We start from the raw sequence: 19,729 nt of genomic DNA, 5'->3' as shown, positions 1-19,729 counted from the left end.
GATGACACTAAAGTCGGTGGAGTTGTGGACAGTGCGGAAGGATGTTGCAGGTTACAGAGGGACATAGATAATCTGCAGAGCTGGGCTGAGAGGTGGCAAATGTAGTTCAATGCAGAAAAGTGTGAGGTAATTCATTTTGGAAGGAGTAACAGGAATACAGAGTACTGGGCTAATGGTAAAATTCTTGGTAGTGTGGATGAGCAGAGAGATCTCGGTGTCCATGTACATAGATCCCTGAAAGTTGCCACCCAGGTTGATAGGGTTGTTAAGAAGGTGTACGGTGCGTTAGCTTTTATTGGTAGAGGGATTGAGTTTTGGAGCCATGAGGTCATGTTGCAGCAGTACAAAACTCTGGTGCGGTCGCATTTGGGGTATTGCGTGCAGTTCTGGTCGCCGCATTATAGGAAGGATGTGGAAGCATTGGAAAGGGTGCAGAGGAGATTTACCAGAATGTTGCCTGGTATGGAGGGAAGATCTTATGAGGAAAGGCTGAGGGACTTGAGGCTGTTTTCGTTAGAGAGAAGGTTAAGAGGTGACTTCATTGAGGCATACAAGATGATCAGAGGATTAGATAGGGTGGTCAGTGAGAGTCATTTTCCTCGGATGGTGATGGCTAGCACGAGGGAACATAGCTTTAAATTGAGGGGAGATAGATATAGGACAGATGTCAGAGGTAGTTTATTTACTCAGAGAGTAGTAAAGGCGTGGAATGCCCTGCCTGCAACAGTAGTGAACTTGCCAACATTAAGGGCATTTAAATGGTCATTGGATAAACATATGGATGATAATGGAATAGTTTAGATTGGTTTCACAGGTCAGCGCAACATCGAGGGCCGAAGGGTCTGTACTGCGCTGTAATGTTCTATGTTTTATGTTCTAGGTGCAAGTTGCTATTGGCTGCACCCACATGGTTCTGTGTTCCCTTATAAATGATAAGTAACAAATAACATTAGTGCCACGCAAGTGCTCGACAAATGCCATCTCCAACCAGAGAAATTCTACCGTTTGCCCCTTGATATTCAATGGCATTATCATCACTGAATCCCCCACTACCAATATCCATTGACCAAAACCTGAACTCGGCCAGCCATATAAATAAGGTGACTGAAAGATCAGGTCAGAGGTTGAGAATTATGTGGAAAGTAACTCACCTCCTGACTCCCCAAAGCCTATCCACCATGTACAAGGCTCAAGTCAGGAGAGTGATGGAATACTCTCCACTTCCTTGGATGAGTGCAGCTCCAATAGCACTCAAGAAGTTCAAAACCATCCAGGACAGACCATTCAGGACAAAGAAGACGGCTTGATTGGCACTCCCTCCACCACCTTAAATATGAATAACCCTCACTGCTGATGAACGATGGCAGTAGTGTATACCATCGACAAGATACGCTACAGAAACTCAACAAGGCTCCTTTAACGGCATCTTCTACCAAGAAAGACAAAGGCAACAGATAAACAGAAACATATTCCATTCCAAGTCGCACACCATCCTGACTTGGAACTATATCGCTGTTCCTTTACTGTCACTGGGTCAACATCCTGGAACTCCCTCCCTAACAGGACTGTAAGTGTACATACACCGCATGGACTCCATAGAGCAGAGAAGAACAAGACCAGCAGCGTGGGTTCAATTCCCGTCCCAGCCTCCCCGAACAGGCGCCGGAATGTGGTGACTAGGGGCTTTTCACAGTAACTTCATTGAAGCCTACTTGTGACAATAAGTGATTATGATTATTAGGGCAGCACGGTGGCACAGTGGGTTAGCCCTGCAGCCTCACGGCGCCGAGGTGCCAGGTTCGATCCTGGCTCTGGGTCACTGTCCGTGTGGAGTTTGCACATTCTCCCCGTGTTTGCTTGGGTTTCGCTCCCACAACACAAAAGATGTGCAGGCTAGGTGGATTGGCCACACTAAATTGCCCCTTAATTGGAAAAAATGAATTGGGTACTCTAAATTATTTTTTTCTAAAGTAAACAAACAACAAAAAATTATTATTATTAAGGTTGAAGGCTAAGGGGGGACCTGATTGAGGTGTACAAAATTATGAGGGACATAAATAGGGTAGGTATGAAGGAACTTTTCCCCTTAGTAGAGCGGGCAATAACCAGGGGGGCATGGATTTAAAGGAAAGGGCAGATGTTTCAGAGCAGATTTGAGAAAAAATGTTTTCACCCAGAGGTTGGTGGGAATCTGGAACTCACTAATGTCTTGAGAATGTCGCTTTAAGAAATGTTTGGCTGCTCATGTTACTGCAGTGATGTCAGAATGTAGGTGGAGCTGAAGTCACAATTTTAAGAGATACAGGAGCTAGTCAATCTTTAATGGTAAGAGATGAGGAGTTATGTAGTTTGGGAAGAATGTTGCCAGAAAAGGTGGTAATATGTGGAATTCAGGGTGAGAGGGTGTTCAGGGTGTTCAATTATATAAGGTAAGGTTGGAAAGTCCAGTGAAGAGTGGTGAAGTGGTAGTAGGAGTAATAGAGAAACTATCTTGTCCAGGAATACAGTTTATCTTGGGTAATGATATAGCTGGATCGCAGGTGGGAGTGATGCCTACTGTGGTTGCTAAGCCAGTGGAAAATTAGACAACTGAAGTGTTGAAGGATGAATATCCTGAGATTTTTCCGGATTATGTAGTAACAAGGTCGCAAAGTCACAGGTTAAGACAAGAGGAGAAGTCAAAGAGTGAAGATGAAGTGGAAGTGCAATTATCAGAAACGATTTTTGATCAGATGGTTGAAAAAGAACAAGAACAGGTGGAGGATGAGGTGGATATTTTTAGTACAGGAAAATTGGCGGAGTTACAACAGAAAGATGTAGAAATAAAACGGATGTATCAGAAAGCATATACGGAAGAGGAATCTGAGTGGATACCAGAGTGTTATTACCGTAAAAGTAATGTCTTGATGAGAAAATGGAGACCTTTACATATGCAGGCGGATGAAAAGTGGGCAGAAGTTCATCAAGGAGTATTGCCGGTAGGGTATAGAAAGGAGGTGTTGCGAGTTGCACATGAGGTACCAGTGGGAGGTCATTTGGAAATAAGGAAAACTCAAGCTAAAATACTTTTGTAAGGGCCCCGAAGAATCCAGCACGAGTTTTAAGGATACAAAATAATAAAGTTTATTTACTATAACAATATATACATAGCAGTAACTTCCCTTGCTACCTTCTCCTTCCTCCTGGTTCCTGGACTGGCCAGCTTATTTATAGTAGGAGTTTCTCCGCCCCCCTCATTGGGGAAGTTCATACTCCCATAGGATTGTGGGATAGGCATTAGTCCCCAGCCAATCGTCAGTAGGCAGGTTATAACAAATACAAAAACGTTTTTATTGGCCTGGACTACATAAAGATGTAGTAAAATTTTGCCAATCAAGTCACACATGTCAAGTGATAGGGAAACCTCAAGCAGTGATAAAACCAGTGTCCTTAATACCCATTCCAGCATTTGAGGAACCTTTTACAAGGGTCCTAATTGATTGCGTAGGACCACGTCCTGAAACGAAAAATGGGAATCAATATCTTTTGACGATAATGGATGTGTCTACTAGGTTTCCAGAGGCCATTCCAGTACGTAGTATTACAGCTAATAAGATTGTGGAGGAGTTACTTAAATTCTTTACTAGATATGGACTACACACAGAAATACAATCGGATCAAGGATCAAATTTTACCTCAAGGTTATTCAATGTACGACATACTACCAACTGCTGAATCTCTCAAGTCACATGGTGGATCTCTATCGCCACCTGCTGGTCAGAGGTCATACCGCTAACTATATACATTGATGTGCACATGCCTATCACCACAACTACTACCTTCTGAAGGGCAATTAGGGAAGGGCAAAAAATGCTGGCCTAGGCAACACACATATCTCGTGAAAGAATAAAAGATTGTGTTTATGCAGACCCTATGAAACAGCAACCTTGCCTAGCCTTTATTCTTCACTGTTTATATAATAATCTTTATTATCACAAGTAAGCTTACATTAACATTGCAATGAAGTTACTGGGAAAAGCCCCTGGTCGCCATTATCCGGCGCCTGTTCAGGTACACAGAGGGAGAATTTTGAATGTCCAAAAAACAGCACGTCTTTCGAGACTTGTGGAAGGAAACCGGAGCACCCAGAGGAAACCCACGCAGACACAGAGAGAACATGCAGACTCCACATAGACAGTGACCCAAGCGGGAATCAAACCTGGGACCTTGGTGCTGTGAAGCAACAGTGCTAACCACTATGCTCCCATGCGTTTCGCAGTTGTCGGTTAATTCTTTTTTTTTTAAGAGTATCCAATTCCTTTTTCCAATTAAGGGGCAGTTTAGCATGGCCAATCCACCTACCCTGCACATCTTTAGGTTGTGGGGGTGAAACCCACGCAAACACGGGGAGAATGTGCAAACTCCACACGGACTGCGACCCAGGGCCCGGATCGAACCTGGGACCTCGGCGCAGTGAGTCTGCAGTGCTAACCACTGCGCCACCGTGCTGCCCGGTTAATTCTTGAGTTATCAGCTTACCGAGTTTTATGGGTTAGCAATGTGCGCCCTTACTGTGTCATGAAGTCTGTAAGAAGGGTTACTTTTGTATCACTGTGTATTATAGGGCAGAAGAAACCATTCAGCCCATTGTGTCTGCTCCATCTCTCCAAATAAGCATTTCACTTAGTGCCATCCTCCTGTCTTCTCCGTGTGACCCTGTAGACTGTTTCATTTTTGATATACATCTAATTCCCTCTTGAACGCCTTAATTGAACCTGCCTTCACCACATTCTCAGGGAGTGCACTCCAGGTCCAAACCTACTTGCTGGGTGATTTCTTTTCTCATATCGCTTGTGCTTCTTTTGCCAATTATTCTGAATCTGTGCCCTCTCATTCTTGATCATTTTGGGAGCGGGAACAGCTTCTCCCTGTCTACTCTGTCTCCAGACCCCTCATGATTTTGAGCACCTCTCTCACATCTCCCCATAGTCTTCGTTTTTCCAAGGTAAAGAATCCCAACTTCTCCAGTTTATCTTCATTATTGAGTTGGCAGCCTTTGTTAAATAATCTGCTTTTGCAAGTTATATGATGTGTTGGGTGCTCTGCTACACAGACGAACCAACACGGTTGCGAATGGTACAACTCAGTTTTATTACTAACACATATTTACAGTGGTAAACTGGTTACTGAGGTTCGATCATAACCCTTGAATCTGTGGACCTATTCCTAACACTATCTTGGAGTGGCACTCAGCACATGGTGGATGTCTGAGTGGCTTGCTGTGAGCTCTGTGCCCTGAGCTGTCTCCTGCTGGAAAGAGCGGGAAGTGTCGTGTTCCCTGTTTTGGCGTGTGTATGCTCTTGCCTGTGATTGGCTGTGGTGTTGTGTGTGTGTTGATTGGTCCGTTGATCTGTCCATCAGTATGTATGTCTGTTTGCACCATGATGTTTACCTGAATATCATGAATCCCCCTTTTTTACAAGAACATGTGCCTATGTGGTTATAAATAGAGATGTGTACTGAGTGCAGCTGAATGTGTGTGTGTGCAATATCTACAGCATGTACATGGGGCAAAACTATATGCAAGGGGCGATGTCGGGTGCGACACAGCAACGAGGTTGTACCATAAACAAAGGATGGGGAAATGTTGAACGACAAAACAAACTCCTGTAACGACAAGGAAGAACAGAAACATGTTAACACAGTGGTATTATGAGGTCAATGTACAAACAGGCTCATAAGTCCAGTCTAGTAGGTGGGCGACGAATTCGGGTTGACTGCCTCAAGGGTGCGTCAGGATCCACCGGCTGAGGAATGGGCCTGGCCACGGGCGACGACGGAAGGGGCATGGTGGCAGGAAGCTCCACGAAGTCGACATCAGGAACAACAGGAGGGCGTAGTACCGGTGTAAGTTCCCGTAGCTAGCGTGGAAGTAGGCGACGAGCCCGGCGATTGCGCCTACGAATGGATCCATCAGGCATGCGAACCAGGAACGAGCGGGGAGCCACGCGTCGGAGGACTTTGGCAGGTGCTGACCAGCCACCTTCTGGTAGGTGGATGTGGACGTCGTCTCCAGGCGTCAGGGCGGGAAGATCAGTTGCCCGTGTGTCATATGCCATCTTCTGGCGAACGCACTGCTGTTGCATCCTGTGCAGTACCGGAGCATGGTTGGTTGAGGGTACCAGAATGGATGGCACAGTGGGCTTGAGGACGCGACCCATCAACAGCTGGGCTGGTGAGAGGCCAGAGGCTAGTGGGGCCGAGCGATAGGCCAGCAGGGCGAGGCAGAAATCCGATCCGGCAGCAGCAGCCTTGCAGAGGAGCCGCTTGACGATGTGAACGCCCTTCTCCGCCTTTCCATTGGACTGGGGATGCAGAGGGCTGGACGTCACGTGTGTGAAGCCATACGAAGTAGCAAAGGACGGCCATTCCTGGCTGGCAAAACAGGGCCCATTGTCCGACATGACAGTAATCGGAATGCCATGGCGAGCGAAGGTGTCTTTGCAGGCCCGTATGACAGCAGACGACGTCAAATTGTGCAGGCGTATGACCTCTGGATAGTTTGAAAAGTAATCAATGACGATTACATAGTCCCTGCCAAGCGCCCAGGGGGACGTCACCAGCTCATGGGGCTGAAGTGTCTCAGGAGGTTGAGCCGGTTGAAACCTCTGGCTGGTGGGGCAGGTGAGCACCATATTGGCAATGTCATCACTGATGCCCGGCCAGTATACCGCCTCTCGGGCCCTCCGTCTGCACTTCTCGACCCCCAGATGGCCTTCATGTAGTTGGTCGAGGACCAGCTTGTGCATGCTGTGCGGAATCACAATCCGGTCCAGCTTTAGGAGGACACCATCAATGACGGCCAAGTCGTCTCGGACATTGTAGAACTGCGGGCACTGTCCTTTGAGCCACCATCCCATCATGTGGCACATCACCCGCTGTAGAAGGGGGTCAGTCGCAGTCTCCCGGCGAATACGGGCCAGACTGGAGTCGTCAGCTGGCAGATTTGCCGATGTGAAGGCCACCTGCGCTTCGACCTGACAGACGAACCCCTCCGAATCGGGCGCCATGCTCACTGCTCTAGATAAGGCATCCGCAATGATAAGATCCTTTCCCGGGGTGTAGACCAGTTGGAAGTCATACCTCCTGAGTTTAAGTAGGATGCGCTGGAGGCGAGGGGTCATCTCATTCAGGTCCTTGTTTATGATGCTGACCAGGGGGCGATGGTCAGTCACAACGGTAAACTGGGGGAGACCATACACGTAGTCATGGAACTTGTCTATTCCGGTTAGCAAACCCAGGCACTCCTTTTCGATCTGCGCGTAGCGCTGTTCTGTGGGGGTCATGGCCCGCGAGGCATAGGCGACCGGGGCCCATGACGCAGTATCATCCCGCTGTAGGAGTACCGCCCCAATGCCGGACTGGCTGGCATCAGTCGAAATTTTAGTGTCACGAGATGTGTCGATAAACGCCAATACCGGGGCTGTGGTGAGCTTAATTTTGAGCTCCTTCCATTCCTTCTGGTGTGTGGGCAGCCACTGGAACTCCGTGGACTTCTTGACTAGGTGGCGCAGAGCCGTCGTGTGGGAGGCAAGGTTGGGAATGAACTTCCCCAGGACGTTGACCATGCCTAGGAAGCGTAGCACTGCTTTCTTGTCTGCATGGCTGCAATGGCGCTCACCTTGTCTGCATCCGGACGGACCCCTGACCGGGATATGTGGTCCCCCAGAAACTTCAGCTCGGTTTGGCCGAAAGAACACTTGGCTCGGTTGAGGCGCAGGCCATTTTCCCGTATGCGCGCAAAGAGGCGCTGGAGACGATTGATGTGCTCCTGTGGTGTGGTGTACCAGATGATGACGTTGCCGACGTAGACGCGCACCCCTTCGATGCCCTCCATCATCTGCTCCATGATCCTGTGAAAAAACTCGATGCCGAGATGATGCCAAACGGCATTCTGTTATAGCAGAACCTGCCGAAAGGAGTGCTAAGGTGCACAGCTTCCTGCTGGACTGGTCCAGTTGGATCTGCCAAAAACCCTTCGAGGCATCCAGTTTTGTGAAGATTTTAGCCCGGGCCATTTCGCTCGTGATCTCTTCCCGTTTGGGTATGGGGAGTGTTCCCTCATTGTGTTGTTGTTGAGGTCTTTTGGATCAATGCAGATCCGGCTCGCCGGAGGGCTTCTTAACACACACCATGGAGCTGACCCATGGCGTGGGCTCCGTGACCCGGGATAGCACCCCTTGGTCCTGGAGATCCTGCAGCTGCTGCTTGAGGCGGTCTTTGAGTGGCGCTGGGACCCTGCGAGGTGCGTGAATGACCGGGGTGGCGTCCGGTTTGAGCCGTATTCTGTAGGTGTAGGGCAGTGTTCCCATGCCCTCGAATGCCTCCTGGTTGTGGGCGAGGAGTGATTGGTGCTGTGCCCTGAATTCTGCATCCGGGGAGTCAGATGTGCCTTCTGGAGACAGAGCGTGGACCCGTTGCATGAGGTGGAGAACCTTGCATGCCTGTGCGCCTAGCAGGGAGTCCTTTGATGATCCGACTATTTCGAATGAGAGTGTGGCCGTGTGTGTGTTGTGTGTCACTTGGAGCTGGCAGGATCCCATAGCCGGGATAACGTTTCCAATGTAATCGACCATTTTGCAACGGGATGGCCGAATTGGTGGTCTGACCTTCATGGCGTAGAAGGCTGACCATGCTATGAGGTTGGCGGAGGCGCTAGTGTCCAGACGGAATGTTATCGGTGATCGGTTGACCGTTAGGGTGGCACACCATTCATCACCCGGATTGACAGTGTTCACTTGCAACGGCTGGTGGGTCCTGCTTGGAGACATCCGGTTCCCATCAATGACCGCAACACGGAAGGTGTCCCGGTTGTCTGTGTCACTGGTCTGGATATCATCTGGGCACGACTCGTAGTAAGGAGGCTGAATGGTCCGCATGTTCCTGCGAGGTTGTCGGAATTGGGGAACATTGGCAGGTTGAGCTGCTCGACAGCAGGCAACGTAGTGGCCCATCTTGCCACAGCGGAGGCATTGTCGGTTTCTTGCCGGACATTGCCGCTTTAAATGTGCGGCTAAGCAGTTGCCACTCATCGTGACGTCAATGCGTTCGTTGCGCCACCACGCATGCGCAGTTCGGTCTTGCGTCGAGCGCGCCTGCGCATCACGTCCCTCTGTGTCGACGTCTTTTTTGGCGCGCACAAACAAGGGAGGCCTCGGAAAGCGGGCGAAATGGCCACCCTCATCCGTGCCGCGGGCCGGGAGGAACTCGATCGCCTGGACCCGTTCGGCCTCGTAGGACGCCTGCCTCGCCGATCCGGCCGCGTAGGACCACTGCCGCGTCGATTCGGCCGCTTGAAATTGGGAGTAGCGGCTAGTTGCGTTTTCATGCAGGACACAGACTTCGATTGCGGAGGCTAGGGTGAGGCCTTTAATTTTTAGGAGCTGCTGGCGTAGGGTGCCCGAGGTGACCCCAAAAACAATCTGGTCCCGAATCATTGAATCGGAGGTGGTGTCGTAACCGCAGGACTGCGCGAGGAAAGGGAGGTGTGTGAGGAAGGATTGAAAGAGCTCATCCTTACCCTGCAGGCGCTGCTGGGAGAGATACCTCTCGAAAGTCTCGTTGACCTCGACGTTGAAGTGTTGGTTGAGTTTGAGAAGGACCGTCTTGTAGTTGGTCTTGGCCTCACCTTCCGCGAACATTAGGGAGTTGTAGACATGGATGGCGTATTGACCTGCCGTGGAGAGGAGGATGGCGATCTTTCTGGTGTCCGAAGCGCGCTCCTTTTCGTTGGCTTCCAGGAAGAGCTGGAAGCGCTGTTTGAACAGCTTCCAATTGACGCCGAGGTTTCCAGCGACTTGTAGCGGCTGCGGCGTGCTGACGGTATCCATGGCACAGGATGGCAGATTCCTGAGGATTCGTAGGTAGGTCCCACAGTTACCTGGTTCCAATCCTGGTACTATGATGTGTTGGGTGCTCTACTACACAGACAAACCAACATGGTTGCGAATGGTACAACTCCGTTTTATTACTAACATATATTTACAGTGGTAAACTGGTTACTGAGGTTCGATCATAACCCTTGAATCTGTGGACCTATTCCTAACACTATCTTGGAGTGGCACTCAGCACATGGTGGATGTCTGAGTGGCTTGCTGTGAGCTCTGTGCCCTGAGCTGTCTCCTGCTGGAAAGAGCGGGAAGTGTTGTGTTCCTTGTTTTGTACTGTGTATGCTCTTGCCTGTGGTGTTGTGTGTGTGTTGATTGGTCCGTTGATCTGTCCATCAGTATGTATGTCTGTTTGCACCATGATGTTTACCTGAATATCATGACAGTACACTCTTTACTGGACTCAGAAAACCATTCTACCCCTGACTGAGATTATCTGCTGTTCTCTTGCTAACGCGATTTCGAATTGTGCCAAGCCGCCGTTCAGCGCCCGCTGAGACCCCGTAGTCAGAAGTGCGACTGCGTTCAACGTTTGATTGACAGCAGCTCCCGTGCTTTGTTCATGCTGCCGAGTGCGGCTGCGCCGGATGTGATTGACAGCAGCTCCCGCGCTTTGTTCGAGCAGGATTTAATTGATAGCGGTTCCCGCGCTCTCAGTGGTCGGGCTGCTGAGTGCGGCTGCGCGGAGTTTGATTGACAGCAGCTCCAGGGCTCATGTGTTGGCGCTGCCGAGTGCGGCTGCGCGAAGTTTGATTGACAGCAGCTCCAGGGCTCATGTGTTGGCGCTGCCGAGTGCGGCTGCGCAGGGTTTGATTGACAGCAGCTCCCCGCTCCATGGATTTGTGTTGTGGAGCTGTCGCTGCGCTCTTTGCTCTGGGCTGCATTCTCATTGCGAGTGTTTTGCTGGTTCTCAGAAGGAATGAAGCTGGCAAAGCAGGCGGGCAGGGCGCCGTCAGCGTCCTGGTGGTGCTGGGGTCTGGTAAGCTGATTTGAGATGCAGGAAGCCAGCAGGATGAGAGCTGCTGCTCTCTGTCCATGTTTGTAAAGGAACGGGATCCCGGAAGCGAATGCAGTTTCTGTAAACATCAATCCTGAGCTCGGGATTTGGGAACACAGAAAAAGGCAGTTCCGCACTCCGGAGCTGATCCATGCTGCAAAACAACTATTAGACTTCTATCTTACTGGCTAAATATAATATTCGCATGCAATGAATTTCTGGATTGTCTGCAAAATAGCCATTGTGTAAATATCACTGGGGCTGATGAGGGATTGTAACATCTTTGCACACAGATTGGGAGCTGACGATCAGAAAACAATCAGTCTTTTATTTTAAAGCATTAACCGCGTGTCGAAAGCACAACTCATTTTTAACATATGTTTTGATATCTATAGTCATGTTTAATTGCAAGGAAATGTTGTATGTTGACAAATAAACGTGTATTAATTTAGCTCCCCATCTCCTCTGCACTCCTGTTTACCCTCAAGTGACACTTAAGGGTGATAGTTAAATGTTATGGTTCAACTATGGATATCAGAGCATGTTCCTATTCTGAAATGGTATGGTGAAGCTGTGTCACTTAGTGCATCATGGTTATCAGACCTTTGTTCTGACCAGCTCAGGACGTTGAATTGAGGGGAGCCAGTTCCCCCAGCTAGGTGAGAAAGCTTGCCTTGATTCTCCATCACTGTGTTTCTCTCCTGCTCAGGATGTGTTGTTATTGGGCAGACCGTGACACAGCCTTTGCTTTTTCCTGTGGTGTCAGTCCAGTAGTTCACCTCCTTGGTGAAAGAGCAAATGCTGGAAAATGGATGTGACGAGACACATTGATGAAGGTCGGGCAGTGGATGTGGTGTATATGGATTTCAGTAAGGCGTTTGACAAGGTTCCCCATGGTAGGCTCATTCAGAAAGTTAGGGGGCATGGGATACAGGGAAATTTGGCTGTCTGGATACAGAATTGGCTGGCTGAAAGAAGACAGCGAGTGGTAGTGGATGGAAAGTACTCCGCTTGGAGTTGGTGACCAGTGGTGTCCCTCAGCGATCTGTTCTGGGACCTCTGCTCTTTGTGGTTTTTATAAATGACTTGGATGAGGAAGTGGAAGGGTGGGTTAGTAAGTTTGCCGATGACACGAAAGTTGGTGGAGTTCTAGATAGTGTTGAGGGTTGTTGCAGGTTACAACAGAACATTGACCGAATGCAGAGCTGGGCTGAGAAGTGGCAGGTGGAGTTCAACCTAAATAAATGTGAAGTGATTAATTTTGGAAGGTCGAATTTGAATGCTGAATACAGGGTTAAAGGCAGGATTCTTGGAAGTGTGGAGGAACATGGGTACCTTGGGGTCCACGTACATAGATCCCTCAAAGTTGCCATCCAGGTTGATAGGGTTGTTAAGAGGGCGTATGGTATGTTGGCTTTCATTAACAGGGGAATTGAGTTTAAGAACCACGAGCTTTTGCTGCAGTTTTATAAAATCCTAGTTAGACCACACTTGGAATATTGTGTCCAGTTCTGGTCGCCTCATTATAGGAAGGATGTGGATGCTTTGGAGAGGGTACAGAAGAGATTTGTTTTTATAAATTTAGAGTATCCAATTCATTTTTTCCAGTTACGGGGCAATTTAGCGTGGCCAATCCACCTACCCTGCACATCTTTTGGGTTGTGGCGGCGAAACCCACGCAAACACGGGGAGAATGTGCAATCTCCACACGGACAGTGACCCAGAGCTGGGATCAAACCTGGGACCTCGGCGTCGTGAGGCAACCGTGCTAACCACTTGCGCCACCGTGCTGCCCGGGTGCAGAGGAGATTTACCGGGATGCTGCCTTGACTGGAAGAAGTGTCTTGTGAAGAAAGGTTGAGGGAGCTAGGGCTTTTCTCACTGGAGCGAAGAAGGAAGAGAGGTAACTTGATAGAGGTGCACAAGGTGCTGAGAGGCATGGATAGGCAGAGACTTTTCCCCAGGGCGGGAATGGCTGTCACGAGGGGACATTTATTGGAGGAACGTATCGGGGAGATGTCAGATGTAGGCTCTTTACACAGAGAGTAGTGGGTGTGTGGAATGCACTGCCAGCAGAGGTGGTGGAGTCAGAGTCATTAGGGACATTTAAGAGATTCTTGAACAGGCACATGGACAGCAGTAAATTGAAGGGGTGTCGGTTAGGTTGATCTTAGATTAGGATAAATGGTCGGCACAACATCGTGGGCCGAAGGGCCTGTACTGTTCTATGTTCTATCTCAGCAGGTCTGGCAGCATCTGTAAGGAGAGAAAACGAGCTAACGTTTTGAGTCCAGATGACCCTTTGTCAAAGCCAGCTTTGCAGTCAAACACACCACAACCTCAGGCTTTCAACCATTAAATGGCCGAATATTTAGGATCCAATATTCCTAAAGGCCTCCGTTCGACACAGTGGGCCATTCAGCCCATCGAGCCTGCGCCACCATTCATGGCTGACCTCATTGTAACCTCAGCCCACAATCCTGTCTATCCCTGGTAACCTTTCACCCCCTTGTTAATCAAGAATCCAACTAGCTCTGCCTTAAAAATGCTGAGAGATTCTGTTTTCATTGCCTTCTAAGGAAGAGGGTTCCAAAGACTCCTGTCCCGCCGAGAGAAAACATTTCTCCTCATCTCTGTATTAAACGGGTGGCCCCGACTTCTAAATTCTCCCTCAAGAGGAAACATCCTCTCCACATCCACCCTGTCAATACCCCTCAAGATCTTAACGGTTTAGGCCAAGTTGCCGCCTCTTACTCTTCTAAACTCCAGTGGAATCAAGCCCAGCCTGTCCAACGTTTCCTCATAAGACAACCCACTCATTCATGGTATTAGTCTGGTAAACCTTCTCTGAACTGCATCCAATGCATTTACATCTATATCTGGTCCCATCAAAGCCTTGTGCAACTGAAGCATAACCTCCCTACTTCTGTAATCAGTTCACCTCGCAATAAATGATAACATTCTATTAGCGTTCCTAATTACGTGCTGTACCTGCATACCAACCGTTTGCGATACACGCACTGAGACATCCATATTCCTCTGTATCTCAAAGCTTTGTAACCTCTCACAAATTGGATAATAAGCTTTTTTTATTCTTCCTGCCAAAATGGACAATTTCATATTTTCCTACATTACACTTCGTTTGCCAGACTTCTGCCGACTCCCTCAACCTATCTACGTTCCTTGGTAGCCTCCTCATGTCCTCCTCACAACTTAGTTTCCCGCCTATCTTTGTGTCATCGGAACATTTAGTAACCATATTTTTGGTCCCTTCATCCAAGTCATTTTATCCATTGTAAACAGTTGATGCCCCAGCAGTGATCCCTGTGGCACACCACTTGTTACATCTTGCCAACCAGAAAATGACCCATTTATGCCTGCTCTATACTTTTGGTTAGCTAACTAATCGTCTATCCACGACAATATGTTCCCCTCTACACCTGAGCTTTTCTTTTCCATAGTAATGTACCTTTGTCCAGAGTACATGTTCCTTCTTCGAACAACTCCAATAAATTGGTTAAACCTGATTTCCCTTTCACAAAGCCATGTTGACTCTGCCTGATTACGATGAATTTCTTGTCTCTTAGTTCCCAACTATAATGTCTTTAATAGTAGTTTCTAACATTTTCCTGATGACAGATGTTAAAGTAACTGGTTTTAGTTTGCTGCTTTCCGTCTCCTTCCTTTTTTGAGTAAAGTAGTTACATTTGCTATTTTGTCATCTAATGGAACCTACCCATCTGTAGGGAATTTTGGAAAATTAAAGCCAACGCATCAACTATCTCAGTAGCCACTTCTTTTAAGACCCGATGATCAAGTCCTGGGGGCTTGTCAGCCTGCAGCCCCAAAGATTTGCTCGATCACTTCCCTGGTGATTGTAATTTTGCTGAGTTCCTGCCTCCCTTCCATTTCCTGATTTACACCTATTTCTGAGATGTTACTTGTATCTGTGATTGCAAAGACCGATGCAAAATACCTGTTCAATTCATCAACGATCTCCTTATATTCACTTATAAAATCCCCACACTCACTTGCTGTATGACCAGCGGCCACATGATTAATAGTTTTTTTAACTATATAGAAACTCCTCCTATCTGTTTTTATATTTCTACTTATTTCCTCTCATACTCCAACTTTTTCCTTATTGTTAATCCTTTAGTCATTCTTTGCTGAGTTTTATATTCTGCCCAACCTTTGGACCTGCTACCCAGCTTTTCACATTGATATGCCTGTTCTTTAAGTTTGATGCTGTCTTTAACTTTTTTAGTTAACCACGGATGGTGGGTCCTCCCCTTGGAATTTTTCTTTCTCATTAGACCTCCACATTTGACCGAGTGTGGCATCAAGGAGCCCTAGCTAAACTGGAGTCAATGGGAATCGGTGAAAACTCTCCACTGGTTGGAGTCATGCCTGGCAGGAAGTAAGATGGTTGTGGTGGTTGGAGGTCAATCATCTCCACTCCAGGACATCACTGCAGGAGTTCTTCAGGGTAGTGTCCTGGGCCCAACCATTTTCAGCTGCTTCATCAATGACCTCCCTTCCATCATAAGGTCAGAAGTGGGGATGTTTGTGGATGACTGCACAATGTTCAGCACAGTTCGTGACTCCTCCGATAATGAAGCAGTTCATGTCCAAATGTAGCAAGACCTGGACAATATCCAGGCTTGGGCTGACAACTTTCATTCACGCCACACTAGTGCCAGGCAATAACCATCTCCTGCAAGAGAGGATCTAACCCCCGCCCCTTGACATTCAATGGCATTACCATCGCTGAATCCCCCACAATCAACATCCTGGAGGTTACCATTGATCAGAAACTGGAATGGACCGGCCACATTAATACTGTGGCTACCAGGGCAGGTCAAAGACTAGGAATTCTACGGCGAGGAACTCGTCTCCTGACCCCCGAAGCCTGTCCACCATAAGGCACAAGTCAGGAGTGTAATGGAATATTCTCCACTTGCCTGGATGAGTACAGCTCCAACAACAATCAAGAAGACACCATCCAGGACAAAGCAGCCCGCTTGATTGCTCCCCCTTCCACAAACAGTCAAACCCTCCACCAGCGACGATCAGTGGCAGCCGTGTGTACCATCCACAAGATGCACTGCAGTAACTCACCAAGATTCCTTAGACAACACCTTCCAACTCCACGACCACTACCACCTGGAAGGACAAGAGTAGCAGATACCTGGGTTCCCCTCCAAGTCACTCACCACCCTGACTTGGAAATATATCGGCGCTCCTTCATTGTCGCTGGGGTAACAACATGGAACTCCCTCCCTAGCAGCACAGTGGGTGTACCTACACCTCAAGGACTGCAGCGGTTCAAGAAGACAATTCACCACCACCTTCTGAAGGACAACTAGGGATGGGCAATAAATGCTGGCCTAACCAGCAACACCCACATCCCATAAAAATATATATATTTCTAAAATTTACCTTTTAAAAGTGTTGCAGTGGTTAGCACTGCTGCCTCACGGCACCGAGGACCCGGGTTCGATCCTGGCCCCAGGTCACTTTCCGTGTGGAGTTTGCACATTCTCCCCGTGTCTGGGTGGGTCTCACCCCCACAACCCAAAACGTGCAGGTCAGGTGGATTGGCCACGCTGAATTGCTCCTTAAATCGGAAGGAAAATTGGGTACTTTAAATTTTAAAAAAAGAATGTATCTTTTCTGTGTATTCTGAAATATTCCCTCAAATGTCTACTGCTGCATCTTGATTGACCTATCCCTTGACCTCATTTTTATAAAAGCAAATTGCTGCGGATGCTGGAATCTGAAACGAAAGAGAAAATGCTGGAAAATCTCAGCAGGTCTGGCAGCATCGGACTCGAAACGTTCGCTCTTTTCTCTCCCGACAGATGCTGCCAGACCGGCTGAGATTTTCCAGCATTTTCTCTTTCGTCCCTTGACCTCATTTGCCAGGTCACTCTAGCCAGCTCTGCTTTCATGCCCTCACAATTGGCATTATTTAAGTTGAAATACTAGTCTTTGACCCACTCTTCTCTCCCTCAAACTCCAGTGTAAAATTCAGATTATGATTGCTACTGCCTCCGGGAGTCTTTGCTGTGAAGCCATTAATTGATCCTATTCCATTGCATAATACTAGGTGCAGTATAGCCTGCTCTCTGGTTGGCTCAGGAATTCATTATTTTAAGAAACTATCCCAAAACATTCTATGAACACCCCATCTACAGTACCGTTGCCCATCTGATTAAAATCCCCCATGATTATTGCTGTACCTTTTCTGACAAGCCTCCATTATCTCTCCCTTTATACTCTGTCCTTTGTCTGGACCACCTTGTGTCAGATTTTGTCTGATTGTACCTCCTGTGAAGTTTTTTTGGGTGATTTCATTACGTTAAAGGTGCTTTATCATTGCGGGTTGTTGGAGTGTTTCCAGGACTCGTGTGGCAAAACTATTCGATTATGATGTGTGTAGCCGAGTATTGAGTTTCATGTCTGAATCTTTCTCCAGGTGGACACACCACAGAAATCCTGAGGCTGGTGGATAGCCTCTCAGCTTCATATGCTCCCAGGCATTATGTCATTGCGAACACTGACATGATGAGTGCTGAGAGAGTCCGCATCCTTGAGGCTGCTAGAAGCAAAGGAAATACTGAGCCTCAGGTAAGTGTAAATATAGACTGGGCAGTATAGCCGTAAGCAATTGCTGTGTCTTATTTCCCATCATATTGTGGTATTGTCTGCTGACCGGAGAATCCAAACGATCACCACCAAACCCGATGATGTCTTTGCCTGACGCACCAATATGAATGCCTGTTTTGTGTGGGTGCAACTACGACCTTGTCCAGCAGAGGTCCCTAGTAGGCAATGGGTTGCAGGAATTGGAAGATTCCTTCTTTAACCCTGCGCGTAAATGAGCAAAGATGGCGAATCAATGCTAGATTCTTACTCCTACTTATCATGCAGCTGTGCTAGAAATATGACCCATATGTGGACATCAGAGGCGAGTGGCCTTGACCGTGAGGAACCCCACAGCCGCTGAGCTCGCAGAGATTCATCAGCCAGGTTGATCCCAGCAGGAAAGTGGTAGAGGTCTGTTCATAGAACACGGAACATTACAGCGCAGTACAGGCCCTTCGGCCCTCGATGTTGCGCCGACCTGTGAAACCACTCTAAAGCCCATCTACACTATTCCCTTATTGTCCATATGTCTATCCAATGACCATTTGAATGTCCTCAGTGTTGGCAAGTCCACTACTGTTGCAGGCAGGGCATTCCACGCCCTTACTACTCTCTGAGTAAAGAACCTACCTCTGACATCTGTCTTATATCTATCTCCCCTCAATTTAAAGCTATGTCCCCTCGTGCTAGACATCACCATCCGAGGAAAAAGGCTCTCACTGTCCACCCTATCCAATCCTCTGATCATCTTGTATGCCTCAATTAAGTCACCTCTTAACCTTCTTCTCTCTAACGAAAACAGCCTCAAGTCCCTCAGCCTTTCCTCATAAGATCTTCCCTCCATACCAGGCAACATTCTGGTAAATCTCCTCTGCACCCTTTCCAATGTTTCCACATCCTTCCTATAATGCGGCGACCAGAATTGCACGCAATACTCCAAATGCGGCCGCACCAGAGTTTTGTACAGCTGCAATATGACCTCATGGCTCCTAAACTCAATCCCTCTACCAATAAAAGCTAAAACACTGTACGCCTTCTTAACAACCCTCTCAACCTGGGTGGCAACTTTCAGGGATCTATGTACATGGACACTGAGATCTCTCTGCTCATCCACACTACCAAGAATCTTACCATTAGCCCAGTACTCTGCCTTCCTGTTATTCCTTCCAAAATGAATCACCTCACACTTTTCTGCATTAAACTCCATTTGCCACCTCTCAGCCCAGCGCTGCAGCTTATCTATGTCCCTCTGTAACTTGTAACATCCTTCCGCACTGTCCACAACTCCACCGACTTTAGTGTCATCTGCAAATTTACTCACCCATCCTTCTACGCCCTCCTCCAGGTCATTTATAAAAATGACAAACAGCAGTGGCCCCAAAACAGATCCTTTTGGTACACCACTAGTAACTGGACTCCAGTCTGAACATTTCCCATCAACCACCACCCTTTGTCTTCTTCCAGCTAGCCAATTTCTGATCCAAACTGCTAAATCACCTTGAATCCCATGCCTCCGTATTTTCTGCAGTAGCCTACCGTGGGGAACCTTATCAAACGCTTTACTGAAATCCATATACACCACATCAACTGCTTTACCCTCATCCACTTGGTCACCTTCTCAAATAACTCAATAAGGTTTGTGAGGCACAACCTACCCTTCACAAAACCGTGTGGGCTATCTCTAATCAAATTATTGCTTTCTAGATGATTATACATCCTTTCTCTTATAAACCTTTCCAAGATTTTGCCCACAACAGAAGTAAGGCTCACTGGTCTATAGTTACCGGGGTTGTCTCTACTCCCCTTCTTGAACAAGGGGACAACATTTGCTATCCTCCAGTCTTCTGGCACTACGTTCAGTGTTTAATTCATGGGAGGACCAATACCAGTAGGGGAGCTGGTGGTATTGGGGGCTGGAATAGTAATCCAGAGACCCATAGTAATCCTCCGAGGACCTGGGTTCAAATCCCACCACGGCAGATTGTGAATTTTAATCCAATAAAAAAATTTGAAATTAAAAATCTAATGATGACCAAGGAAAACCATCATTGATTGTTGTAAAAAAAACATCTGGTTCACTGATGTCCTTCAGGGAAGGAAATCTGCTAACCTTAACTGGTCTGGCCTACTTGTGACTCCAGACCCACAGCAGTGT

At 47.8% G+C, this 19,729-nt stretch overlaps 1 protein-coding gene across 1 annotated transcript in view; it reads left to right on the top strand.

Annotated features, from left to right (window-relative positions):
• The first annotated feature begins 10,502 nt into the window (after window positions 1–10,502).
• alg14 (ALG14 UDP-N-acetylglucosaminyltransferase subunit) overlaps window positions 10,503–19,729 on the top strand; it is a 117,277-nt gene continuing 108,050 nt past the window's right edge. The window contains exons 1-2 of the mRNA XM_072510549.1: window positions 10,503–10,905; window positions 17,405–17,556. Of these exons, the coding sequence (XP_072366650.1) occupies window positions 10,761–10,905; window positions 17,405–17,556 (297 nt within the window). The 5' untranslated portion in view covers window positions 10,503–10,760. The remainder of the gene's footprint in view (window positions 10,906–17,404; window positions 17,557–19,729) is intronic.

The sequence above is a fragment of the Scyliorhinus torazame genome, chromosome 7 (assembly GCF_047496885.1).
Source record: "Scyliorhinus torazame isolate Kashiwa2021f chromosome 7, sScyTor2.1, whole genome shotgun sequence".
Taxonomy (NCBI): domain Eukaryota; kingdom Metazoa; phylum Chordata; class Chondrichthyes; order Carcharhiniformes; family Scyliorhinidae; genus Scyliorhinus; species Scyliorhinus torazame.
This window is presented reverse-complemented; position numbering and strand designations above follow the sequence as displayed.